Raw genomic sequence first — 12,611 nt, forward strand, 5'->3', positions numbered from 1 at the left:
TTACAGACCTATGAAGGAGTTCAGTCTAAAAAACCACATGTTCGTTTTAGATTAGATTTAGATTTTATTTGACATCCTCTGAAACAGCAATATGAAGTAAATAAAGGTAAATAAAGCTCAAGATAGCTACTGACGAGGAAATTAATTTTGTCAGAGTAGTAGACACTTCTTTGAAATAGTTTGTAACAGATTTTACTTTGGAGTGAAGCTGCCAGATGTCAGAAACGTTAGTCTGTCTCCTGAGGCTTCTGCAGCTGTCAGTCTGTCCTGTTTGTTAAATCTCTGCTTCTCCTTCTCGTACAGTCTGGTAAGAAGGTGAGCAGCGACCCCAGTCCTTTGGTCCAGTTCACTGTGGGACACAAGTCTTTCGAGAGTAAGGTAAGACCAGAGCCCAATCCACCCACCCCACCTCTAAGTCACCCATTCACTATTGTATTTGTCTGCTTGTGGATGAAATCCTCAAATCTCTAAAACGTTAGCTGTTCAGGAACAATGTTGGGGGTCATTACTCAAAAAAGTAATATATTACACATTACTTTAAAAAAGTAATCCCTTACTTTACTTTACTTTACTCATTACACCTTACACTACATATGCCCACATACTCTATCAGCACAAATCCCTATCTTAATAATATATACAGCGGACATATACAAGATCTTTGTTTCTGAAAGACGGCGAACTTTGACAGTAGGATTACAAAATAATAAAATGGAGACATCACATGAGACGCCAGGATTTATTAATCTCCCCGGGTCCAACATACAGTGTCAGGCGCTCCACCATCAACACAACACAACACTTCCTTTGCCTGCCTTCAAAATAAAAGCATACAGTGTTCTGTACTGCATAACTGTCCAGAAAATAGCGTAAATCACTTACAACTTTAACTCTGAGGAACCTCCATGAAAATAGCATACTGTACACTTGCAACATTTCCTCTGACAATGCAACAAGCCTGTTTATCTCTGCTTTTCACGTTACCTGCTGCTCAGGTCGACTCAGCCGGGTCCCTGGGTCTTTAGCTGCTAGCTTTGTGTTGTTAGCATGTTGGCTTTCCAGGTGCTTTATCGTCACATTCCTGTCCTTTCATACAACAAATTCAAAGTACCGTAAATTCCGGACTATAAGCCGCGGCTTTTTTCCCGTTTTTTGGCCTTTTTTGCCCCCTGCGGCTTATATAACGGTGCGGCTTATCTATGGATTTTTCCAGCAAACGGCCACTCGGGAACCTCCAAAATCTATGGATGTTGGTATGAGGCAGAACGAGAGCAAGACAGACATTATGAGAGCGAGACCCTGATTGGATGATGTTGCAAAAAATGTGCCTCGCGACCTGATTGGAGCACTGTGCCACTACTCTCTCTCAGCCACTACGGTAAAACACCCTCCCTCCCTCCTCCCTCGCTCCGGGGGGAAAAAGGCAGCGATTGAGCCTGAAAGACAGTCTGAATGAAATTGAATGTAACATTCCCAATTCTATGTATTACATTCTAAAAAACTAACAGCAACATTTTGGAAGGCTAAGCCACACAACTAGCTCGTTGTAATCTAACATCATGCTTCAAAAGATGGAGAACTGGCTGTGTTACGACGATGGCGGCGATTGAGCCTGAAAGCCATGTCTGAGACAGTAGCGAGACAGGAACAACAACAGCAGCAGCAGCAAAGGATCATGCACAAACCCGAGACGAAAGGGACTGTCCGTCAGGGCGCGGACGACTGTGTGTCAGCAACTCCCTCCCGACTACCAGGAGAAAATTACAAACTTCGGCGAATTCACACAAAGAAAGATCAAGGAATATTCCATCGGACCGGAGCAGATCATAAATATGGATGAAGTGCCTTTGACGTTCGACCTGCCTCTCACTAGGACTGTTAACAAGAAAGGTGAATCGTCCATCACGTTGAGAACCACAGGTCACGAGAGAACGAATTTCACTTGTGTTCTTGGCTGCACAGCAGCTCCCGCCGAGGGTGATTTTTAAGCATCTCACAATGTGTGATTTTGTCTGGGGATTAGTGACCTGACTTTTGTTTTGTTGAAATGTTAATAAATGGGAGCTTCCCCAAACAGCCATCTCTTTCCCGACAATCCCCTCTGTGCACGAAGCCTTACATATGGTAATTAAACATCAAAACACCCGCGGCTTATAGACCGGTGCGGCTTATATAAGAAAAAAATAGTCACCTTTGAAGGTGCGGCTTATAGACCGGTGCGCCTTATAGTCCGGAATTTACGGTATGTGCATAACCCACTCGTCAAAAGACCGTGCGCTGCCATTTTCTGACTGCCTCAACTGATAGAATGGATCGGCTGGAGGGACGACCCCATGAATCGTCACTCCTCATGCCTAGTGTCCTCTAGTAAGAGAGTGGCATCAGCGGCGGACCAAAATGCGAGACTCATTAGCCAATGAACAGCCAGGAATGGGTCTCGCGCTACTTTTGCATGCTACAATAAAGCTGATAATGTACAATTTGATTCAAGGGATGAAAAACCCTTTCAAAGTACAACACAAACTGTCTATTTTGCTGCAACTCGACAGTGCTGCTTTTTTTACTCAAGAGTTCCACTTTCTACTTCCTGGAAAAAAACTGGTCCATTGGAGTGAATGGAGATGTCGGAACTCTTCTATTATACGGCTCTGCTCATGCCTAAACCTCAACAGATCGTCACTCCTCCCCGTCACTCCAGCCGATCCATTCTAGTGTAGGCTCTCGATTTATCTGTTGTCTATTGGTAATGTCTGGATCGAGCTAGCACCAAAAAGACGTGTATTTCCAGTCAGCTGTTGTGTTGCGCAATCGAATGCAGGAAAGCACGTTGGATGTTTTCTAATCCTGCAGATTCAAAGCCGATCCTGCTGAAAATTTAAGAACTGATGTGACACAAGTAACGACTTAAGTGTTTGATTAGTAACTTTAATGTGATGTCTGGATTTAGGAAAGTAGTGCGTTACACTACTCGTTACCGACAAATGTAATGTGATTACAGTAACGCATTACCTCCAACACTGTTCAGGAATGAAGAACATGTTTAAGTTTCCAGAATGTGTCTTTAGTGCTTTTCATGGCACCTACTCAGCCCTTTCAGGACTATGTAATGTTTCAAATGTCTGTTCAGCCTATCTGGCAGGAAACCAACCACTATCCTGAAAATACAAATGTATTTTTATTTCCTATCCTGAAAATAACAAGAAATTGTGTGTGCAATTTTTAACCCAATAGCCAGTGTGGCCACTTGACATGAAAGTCACAAATGAGTGCTGGCTTTTGCTGTGGTTGATTGTCTCTCAGTTCTTCTAGCCATTTTGGCAGGTGTTTGGCAGGACCAGTGTTCAACAAGCTGTTCTAGCCTAAAAACAGCTGCGGCTAGTCTTCCCTTTGACGTCTCCCTGTCGCGTCTCTCCTCCTGACATCTCCCTGTGGTGTCTCTCCCCCTGATGTCTTTCTGTGGTGTCTCTCCTCCTGATGTCTTTCTGTGGTGTCTCTCCTCCTCATGTCTCCCTACGGTGTCTCTCCTCCTGATGTCTCCCTGTGGTGTCTCTCCTCCTGGTGTCTTTCTGTGGTGTCTCTCCTCCTCATGTCTTTCTGTGGTGTCTCTCCCCCTGATGTCTTTCTGTGGTGTCTCTCCTCCTGATGTCTTTCTGTGGTGTCTCTCCTCCTCATGTCTCCCTGTGGTGTCTCTCCTCCTGATGTCTTTCTGTGGTGTCTCTCCCCCTGATGTCTTTCTGTGCTGTCTCTCCTCCTGATGTCTTCCTGTGGTGTCTCTCCTCCTGATGTCTCCCTGTCGCATCTCTCCTCCTGGGGCCGGTTGCACCAACTGGTCTTAACTATGCCTGGTCGTAACTCCTACGTCGGTCTTAGTTAAGACCCGTCTTTAGAGTGGATTTACACCTGTTGCACCAACACGGCTTACGTCTGGTCTTAACTATGCTGGTCGTAGCAATGCGCGTCCATGTGAATTGCCAGGGAATGCACCCTGATTGGATGATTTTGCAAAAATGTGCCTCGCGAGCTGCTTGGAGCGCACTGTGCCACTACGCTCTATCAGCCACTACTGTATGTGCATCACTACACTACACTCCTCCCACCCTCCCTCGCTCCGGGGGAAAAATGGCGGCGATTGAGCCAGACAGACAGTCTGAATGAAATTGAATGTAACGTTCCAAATTCTATGTATTAAATTCTAAAAAATTAACGGCAACATTTGGGAAGGCTAAGCCACACAACTAGTTAGTTATAATCTAACATCGTGCTTTCAAAGACGGAGAACTGGCTGTGTTACGACGATGACGGTAAGGACTCAAAAAGGTCTCCGCGGAGACAGGCAGGCTCTACGCCTCCTCCTGACCAGTCGTAAGAGAGTTACGCCTGGGCATAGTGAAAAGAAGGCTTAAGCCGTCTTGGTGCAACCGGCGTAGCTGTTAGGTCGTAAAGGTACGACCAACTTAGCTTAAGACCAGTTGGTGCAACCGGCCCCTGATGTCTCCCTGTCCTGTCGCTCTTCCTGACGTCTCCCTGTCGCGTCTCTCCTCCAGACCAGATACAAGACCAACGAGCCGGTGTGGGAGGAAGCCTTCACCTTCCTCATCCACAACCCCAAGAGCCAAGAACTGGAGATTGAGGTATGATGGCTTCTCTATGAACAAGAAAACTAATATTTCCTTGATTTCATGACTGTATCTCTGGTTGATCAATAGCCTGCTTCAAACCATCCGGATCCGTGAACTCACATTCTGTTTCGTTCTGCGAGTCTGTCAACGCAAGTACTCCGACCCACTGAAATCACTGCACAGCTCGGAGTCCAGCCGGAACCGCAGAAGCAAACAGAATGAGTTCCCGGATCCGGGTGGTTTGAACCAGGCTAATTGCTCGCTGCCCCTTCAGTCATCTCACCTCGGGGTTTTGTCCCCCGTGTGTTTAGGTGAAGGACGAGAAGCACGACTGCTCTTTGGGCACGTTGACGCTGCCTCTGAGCCGCCTGCTGGAGGCCGAGGACATGACACTCAACCAGCGCTTCCCCCTCAAGAACTCTGGACCCAGCTGCACCCTCAAGATGAAGATGGCTCTCCGGGTACCAAGCCGGCCTGCACACCTTTTAGCTTTTCTGCTTGTCACCACATGCTCACTTCATTTCAGGATATTAGTATATCATTATATATATATTATATACATATATTATTATATTAGTATAGACGCTTTTAACTTGAACCCCTAGCTTACTTCCTGTTGCAGTGTTTGCTAATACAACAGCTGACAGGAAATAAGATAGGTTTCAAAGTAAGCAACGGCTCTTAAACCACAGCCTCACACAATTCGGTGAAAAGGGTCTATATTTGCTGTAAACAAACAAGACTATCATCCAGATGCCTTCCATCTACTGTAGATCCTTCCATCTACTGTAGATCCATCTACTGTAGATCCATCTACTGTACATCGTTTTGGGGTGAGTTGCCAGGTTTTGGAGCTATTGCCTGTAGAGAAAATGCATTTGAAAAACTCAACGGCAACGTCTCTTTCCAGAAATCATGACCCGGTACTCAAGATAATCCTCAGATCTTGCTGTGAGCAGTTTCATGTAGGAAAGGAACACTTTTCTTTTGACCGGTCTACACTCGCTAGTTGCTAGTGAGCAGTTGTTTTTAAAATGTACATTTTTGGCACTTTGACTACCACAAGCCGACTGCCATCCAGTTCCGTTGTGTTCAAGAGAAGGCAGACATCTCTATCTCCAAAACCCAGCAACTCACACCAAAAGGATCTAGAATAAAACCATCAGCCAGTCATTTCCTCTGCTTCTCGTCTCACCTCCAGGTGTTGTGCCTGGACAAGTCCGCCTCCTCATCAGACCCCGCCCCCTCCTCGGTGCAGGTGCGTAAAGCCAGCACCTCCAGCCCCACCCCGCTGCGCGCCTCCGCCTCTCCCCGGCCTCCGCGGGCCGCGGCCTCCGACACCCCCCGTACCGCCCCGGCGTCCGCCCAGGACCCGCTGCCCCGGCCCGGGCAGGACGAGCCGGCCAGGCCCCCTGGAGGACCGGACACGGGGCAGAGCGGAGGGGCAGTGGGGGGGGCCCTGTCAGACGGCCGGAGGAGCTCCTCTAACCTAGCCGTCTCCGGCTCCCAGCAGTACCTGGCCGGAGGGCCGGGGGGCGCCAAGGAGCCCACGCCCAGCATCGCCTCGGACATCTCCAACCCGTACGCCGCGCAGGAGCTGCAGCAAAGACTGCGCCTGCTGCAGAAGTAAGATCTGTGCATCTGTTAGATGTCCTACAAGTCATCACAAATGAGACGCCTTGACCATCACAGTTTCACAAGCTCTCCATCCAATTTGACATTATTATTGTTTACATTCTCATACCTGCCAACCTCCCTATTTTTAACCCTTTCTCCTGCTGTGCTCCCAATTGGTGATTTCCCCCGTTAATCTAAAGATGGAGTGAAGAATCATATAGATCCTAGATGACCCAAGGCATCCATTGGTACCATCCATGCCATGCTAGCTTGTTGGGAAGGGGGCTAAATAGCTCCGGGTCTTCCTTGACCTCTCACCTCAAGATATCTGAATGAGAATGGCTTCTATGAATCCCAACAAGTCTCCCTTTTACAAGGCAGCACGAGCAATCAACAGAACAACGAATCGCAGCACTGATTGACGGATCTGAGTGGGGGTGGGGGGTGGGGGGGGGTGGGGGGTGGGTGGCCAGTGCGTTTGCCGACCCCCCCGGAAAATCTCGTTTTTCACAGCCGAATGTTGGCAGGTGTGCATTTTAACAGCCAAAAGGCATCACTATAAAGAGTTGTGGCTTAGAAATGAACATAATTCTGCAGTCAGACTTTATTGTCATTGAACTTATATTTATTACATTGGTATCACTGTATTGAATCATGAACCCCATATCAACCCCCCCCCCCCCCCGCCCCTCTCTCTCTCTCTCTCTCTCTCTCTCTCTCTCTCTCTCTCTCTCTCTCTCCAGTGGTTCTGGCCCCAGTCACTTCCCTCTGGGTGAGATCCAGCTGACGGTCAGACACAGCTCCCAGAGGAACAAGCTCATTGTTGTGGTTCACGCCTGCAGGTTGGAGCCAAAATCAATCAAACACTTCATTCATAGTTTTTTTTTTACTACAATACATTAACACTTAATAATACAATAATCATATTTTAATACCACACATACATTGCATTGCACTATGTACATTATGTAATTCATATATTTTTCAGTTATACATTTCCATTTCTAATATATTCATGACAACATAATGGACTTGTTCGTGGTCCTCACCCCCCTGGAGTAACCTTGTTTTGTGTCCCTCCTCAGGAACCTGATAGCGTTCACGGACCACGGCTCAGATCCGTACGTCCGCCTCTATCTCCTCCCAGACAAACGGCGGTCCGGCCGGAGGAAAACTCACACGCACAAGAAAACCCTCAACCCTGTTTACGACCAGATGTGAGTCTCTGCACCGCGTTGAGTTTGACTGTTCTTATGAAACCTGTTTGACCACTGTGGGAAGAACCGGACAAAGCTTCACTTCCTACAGTCAATCACCAGCATTACAAGCAAGCAGCAGTCAGGGGGTCAAGGGTCAAAGCCCAGACTTGCAGGTGATGTAGCACCCACTAGTGGGCATATTGGAGGTCCGCAGTTCTTGCCAACAAAGCCTGCAAATCAGCCGAGTACATTTCTACTCTTAAGATGACTGAGAACTGATGACTGATACTGTACAGTAGCCTCAACGCGAGACTCCGCCTTCATTCTTCAGGTTGAGTCTCACCATAGAAAGTCCTCAGTCAACTGCACGCATCGGTTGGAATGGTTTCTAGCTATATACACGTTATCAATCACAATAAAAATGTACCTTACCCACGCACAATGTTATCCAACAGGGACCAAGAGTATCCCAAAATATGACAGTCTTTTACATTAAAGTGTAACTTACCCCCAAAACACTTTTTTCAGCTTTTAACCAATATATATGACTTTGGGGGTGGTGTGTGAAGAATTCTGGTCAAGATTTCCACATTTGAGACCAAACTGTTACCATTGTACCATTTGTATCATTTTCAGCAGCATAATTTATTATTTATCACAGAAAAGTGCTAGGTAAAGAAATGAGAGAGTTTAATGAAGACGTTGAGCTCGTTAAAGACTTGGTTGCATCCTCTCCCTCTCTGCTCAGATTTGAGTTCAGTGTTTCCATCGTGGAGCTCCACAGGAGGACTCTGGATGTGGCGGTGAAAAACGGAGGAGGGCTGCTCTCCAAACACAAAGGCCTGCTGGGAAAGGTGCCCAAATTTAGTTTCTTAACACCTCTTCCTCCCCATTTCCTCATCTTCTTGTCAACTTCATTTCGCTGGTTTCAATAAATTTACAAAATGTAACTTGTTTGCATGAAACTAACGACATTGTGTATTAATGAGTCTCTTTTATCAAGGTTTTAATTCCTTTCTTTGTGAAGATTTCATATGAAGTCATGATACCACTTATACAAGAGAGTACCGCAGGGATGACGTATTTTTGTAGGCTTAACCAGAAATCGCCGCCATTTTGGTTTGTCAGGGAAAAAGTCTATGGGGTTTTAGAATGGGGATTTCGCTTAAATGCATAAAATAAGGTCTGTGGTTAACAAAAGTTTATGGGAACGCAAATTTGGGTTCAGCAGGATAATCTTCACAAACGTGAATCACTTTTATGCCTTTTGAAGCGTTTTCTAAAAAACGTGTTTAAAAAATGCATTTACTTTCCAAAAGTCATAAAAGTTATTCACATTTGTGAAGATTATCCCGCTGAACCCAAATTCGCATTCCCATAAACTTTTGTTAACCCCAGAGTCAGACCTTATTTTATGCATTTAAGTGAAATCCCCATTCTAAAACCCATTCACTTTTCGTCTTACGAACCCGGAAGTATATCTTCCGGTCTCATTCCTGTGGTGCTCTATAAGGGTACATTAGTTAATGCTTAAAGCAGCACTCAGCCGATCTTTGTATCATTGCAAAATCAGTAGTATATCAGAAAACTGTGAACAGTTTTGCAGTCATTAATTTAGTTTGACAGTTATTGAGATATAATACAAAGTTGGTTTAAAATTGGCTGAGTGCTCCTATAATAAACATTAACGAATCCTTCATTAACAGCCCTGACCATAAGCTTGCTCTATCCTTAACCTCAGTGACTTCATGCCTCAACTCAATCACAACACCTTACAGTAGTTAACACGAACACCAAAATGATTACTAGACACATGAGTTTACTGTTGATTAGGGTTAGTTAGTTAATAAGCATGAACTAACCCTTAGATAATGTACCCTTATTGTAAAGTGTTACTGAAGTCATATGGAAGTAAATCAAGTTAAATTAGGTTAAATTAGCAACATTTTCTGTCAGTATATTTAGAAAGTGACTGTCCCATTGTTTGCTCTCTCCCACCAGGTGCTGGTAGATCTGACCTACGAAGACATCGCCAAGGGCTGGACACAGTGGTCAGTGCATCCCCCCCACAGCCCTGCTGCACCTCTAACAAGCATCCAAACTCATCTGATCGCACACACACACACACACACACACACACACACACACACACACGTGACACGCTCACATGCACACACACACACACACACTCATCTGATTGCACACACACACACACACACACACACACACACACACACACACACACACACACACACATCTGATCACACCAGAACAGCTCAGGATGGAAGACTGTCGCTTTACAAAGACAAGAAAGACAGCTCTTTTAATATACTTTATGACATAGAGTACTGCAGGGATGATGTAATTGTGTAGGCTTACCCAGAAGTCCCCGCACTTCCTGGTTCTTACATGTAAAAGGCAATGGGATTTTTGCATGTGAATTTTGATTAATACGGTCTGTGGTTAACGAAAGCAAAGTTTGTGTTCAGCAAGGTAATCTTGACAAATGAGGACCACTTTTATGACATTTGAAGCGTTTTCAGAAAATCGCCTTAAAGAAACGCATTTATGCTTCCACAATCATAAAAGCGCTCCTCATTTGTGAAGATTATCTTGCTGAGCACAAAGTTTGCGGTTTCAAAAACTTCTGTTAAACACAGACCTTATTTCAAGCATTTCACCAAAATCCCTAAAGCAAAAATCCCCAAAACAAAAATCCCATTGACTTTTACACGTAAGAAGGGAAAGTGCTAACATCCAGGACTCATTCCTTCGGTACTCTATAGAATAGAGAGCCAAAGTGAACGTCACTTCCTGCTTCAGCGCTGTACCAGAGATTTTCATCCGCCATTTATTTTAGACATTTAGACATTTCGTAAAATGCTTATAAAAAGTTTTACTTGGTCAAACCAAACACTTCAGCTATAGTTAGAATCAGGAGAGACCATAGAACATTTCACTCTGACCAAAACTTTAAAAAACAACATTGAAAAAATATTTTCTTTAAAACCGCATTTTTTTTAACGTTTTGGTCTGAGTGAAATGTTATGCGGTCTCTCCTGTTTCTAAATATATCTGAACCGTCTGGTTTGACCAAGTAAAACTATTCTTATAAGCATTTGACGAAATGTCTATGGGAAAATAAATGGCGGATGAAAATCTCTGGTACAGTGCTGAAGCAGGAAGTGACGTTCACTTTGGCTCTCTATTATGTAAAGAGGGCTTAAAGCGCTAGTGCGTAGCTTTTGTTTGAGGAACTTCTGTCTCCCCTTTCTGCCACCATTCATGTGGTGTCATAAAAATTGCTTCCCGACCGTTTACTCTCCGTCCTCATGGAAACAGCTTCAACGTGTTGTTTAAACGGTCTGAGCAAACAAATACAACACATCTTCTTTGTAGCGTCCATCCATGTTGTTTCCACATTACGACTTAAGAGCTCATGAACCGATGTCTGAAGAGCGATTTCCCAACTCTGCGAAATAGACCAAATCACAATGTTGTTTACAATAACTTCCGGGTAGACAACGACTGCATCACATACATACAATTTAATGGGGCGGGGAACAACTGAGATAAAGAGAAAATGGTTAAGTCTAAAACACATGTTTGATACTTTCATATCTCGTTAATTAACAACACTTTCACTAATGTTAGTTTAATTTACCTGTTGGGCCACAGAATAAAAACAATTACAGCTTGGGGTCACTCTAAACTAGCAGCTAGTCCGACCAGCGGTGAGACGTCACTGTTGGTTAGATTTGGTTTATCAACACAGTACATAAAATAAGCACAACCAAACATCAGATAGGTCGGACCACCGTGTTTAACTGGGTATATATCTTTAAAGAGCATGGTGCAGGTTGGAGACCACATTGCATTAATATGTGGAAGGGGTGAATTTGGGGGGAAAAACATTTTTTTCAATCACACATAGCTGCGTTTAGATTAGTTTTTGTAACCATCTCCACAATTCAAATCAATCGGCAGGTGTGTCTACCCAGAAGTGACTTTTGTTGTTAACGTGACGTCATGGTGATTCAGTCTATACGACCATCCGAGCAGCATGTGGATGCAGCATGCCGCCGTAGTCTACTCAGTCGCTACTGTTTTGGCTGTAAAACAGTGGATAAAACAGTTGTGAGCGTCGCACATCACCCGTGAAATGATTTGTTTCACTAACACAATTTGATACATTCAGTCCGACAACATTTGGAAAGTCTAGACGAGCCGCGCGATTGAATTATTTGATCCACATTCAAGTTAGCAAAGAGCTAGCGGAAATCTCTGGTGAGCATGCTCAATGTCTCCACAGACAGCAGATTGAAAACTCTGCTCTACTGTGGAATACAGAGTTAGTTAGGTGCTGCTGATAGACCCTTCACACGGGGGGCATTTTGTGTCGAAAAGGCAGGGTAAACACAGGTGCAATGGAATTTGGAAACCTGCATTAGTGTTTTGCTTGCACCTGTGTTTACCCTGCCTTTCCGACACAAAATGGGCCCCGTGAAAAGGGTCTATTGCCTCAATCAGCATTGTGGGAAGTCGTTTGGCTTGAATGTAATGTGAAATGAAACACTATGGCTCCTCCTCTTCCTGCAGGTATGAGCTGAGTGAAGACGGCCTGACGAAGCCTCACCAGCTATAGACCACGAAGACAGTCTTCTTCTTCATCATCATCATCATCATCCTCACCATCAGCATAATCGCCAAATTCCTTTCGCCCCTCCACCTGAAGAGAGTGTACCGGCAGCCATTCCTATATACAGTTCCACCTAATGAAGTATGATAGGTAGAATCAAGATGTTTTGTGTTATTTTCATTATTTGTAAAGAAAAAAAAAAAAAAAATAGCTCTTGATATTCATTTAATCACATCAGTCGCAACGCAATCGTCCCCTTTAAGAAATGATACAGGGTGATAGACTTAAAGGGATTCCACTGTACATGTATGTAACACATAGAATACTATATATATACATACCTTACTGTGCAAAAGTCTTAGGCATCCAAGAGTTTTATATCAATTGTCTTTTTTTTTTTAGATCTTTAGTCCGTCAGAAGACTGCTCTTTATAGTAATTTTTTTTAAAGCATCTTCACTTTTCTTTTGTCTAAGACTTTGGCACAACTTATGACACAATAATATACTGAAGTTTTAAGTCTATATTCCATATTTGT

General features: G+C 44.4%; 1 protein-coding gene across 1 annotated transcript in view; it reads left to right on the top strand.

Annotated features, from left to right (window-relative positions):
* Positions 1-12,329, top strand: part of esyt2a (extended synaptotagmin-like protein 2a) — a 148,792-nt gene extending 136,463 nt beyond the window's left edge. Inside the window, exons 15-23 of the mRNA XM_083653608.1 lie at positions 304-378; positions 4,545-4,631; positions 4,931-5,080; positions 5,821-6,245; positions 6,980-7,078; positions 7,322-7,453; positions 8,184-8,289; positions 9,437-9,486; positions 12,035-12,329. Of these exons, the coding sequence (XP_083509734.1) occupies positions 304-378; positions 4,545-4,631; positions 4,931-5,080; positions 5,821-6,245; positions 6,980-7,078; positions 7,322-7,453; positions 8,184-8,289; positions 9,437-9,486; positions 12,035-12,080 (1,170 nt within the window). The 3' untranslated portion in view covers positions 12,081-12,329. The remainder of the gene's footprint in view (positions 1-303; positions 379-4,544; positions 4,632-4,930; positions 5,081-5,820; positions 6,246-6,979; positions 7,079-7,321; positions 7,454-8,183; positions 8,290-9,436; positions 9,487-12,034) is intronic.
* The last annotated feature ends 282 nt before the right edge of the window (positions 12,330-12,611 follow it).

The sequence above is a fragment of the Poromitra crassiceps genome (genome assembly GCF_964638095.1).
Source record: "Poromitra crassiceps genome assembly, chromosome: 17".
Lineage (NCBI taxonomy): Eukaryota > Metazoa > Chordata > Actinopteri > Beryciformes > Melamphaidae > Poromitra > Poromitra crassiceps.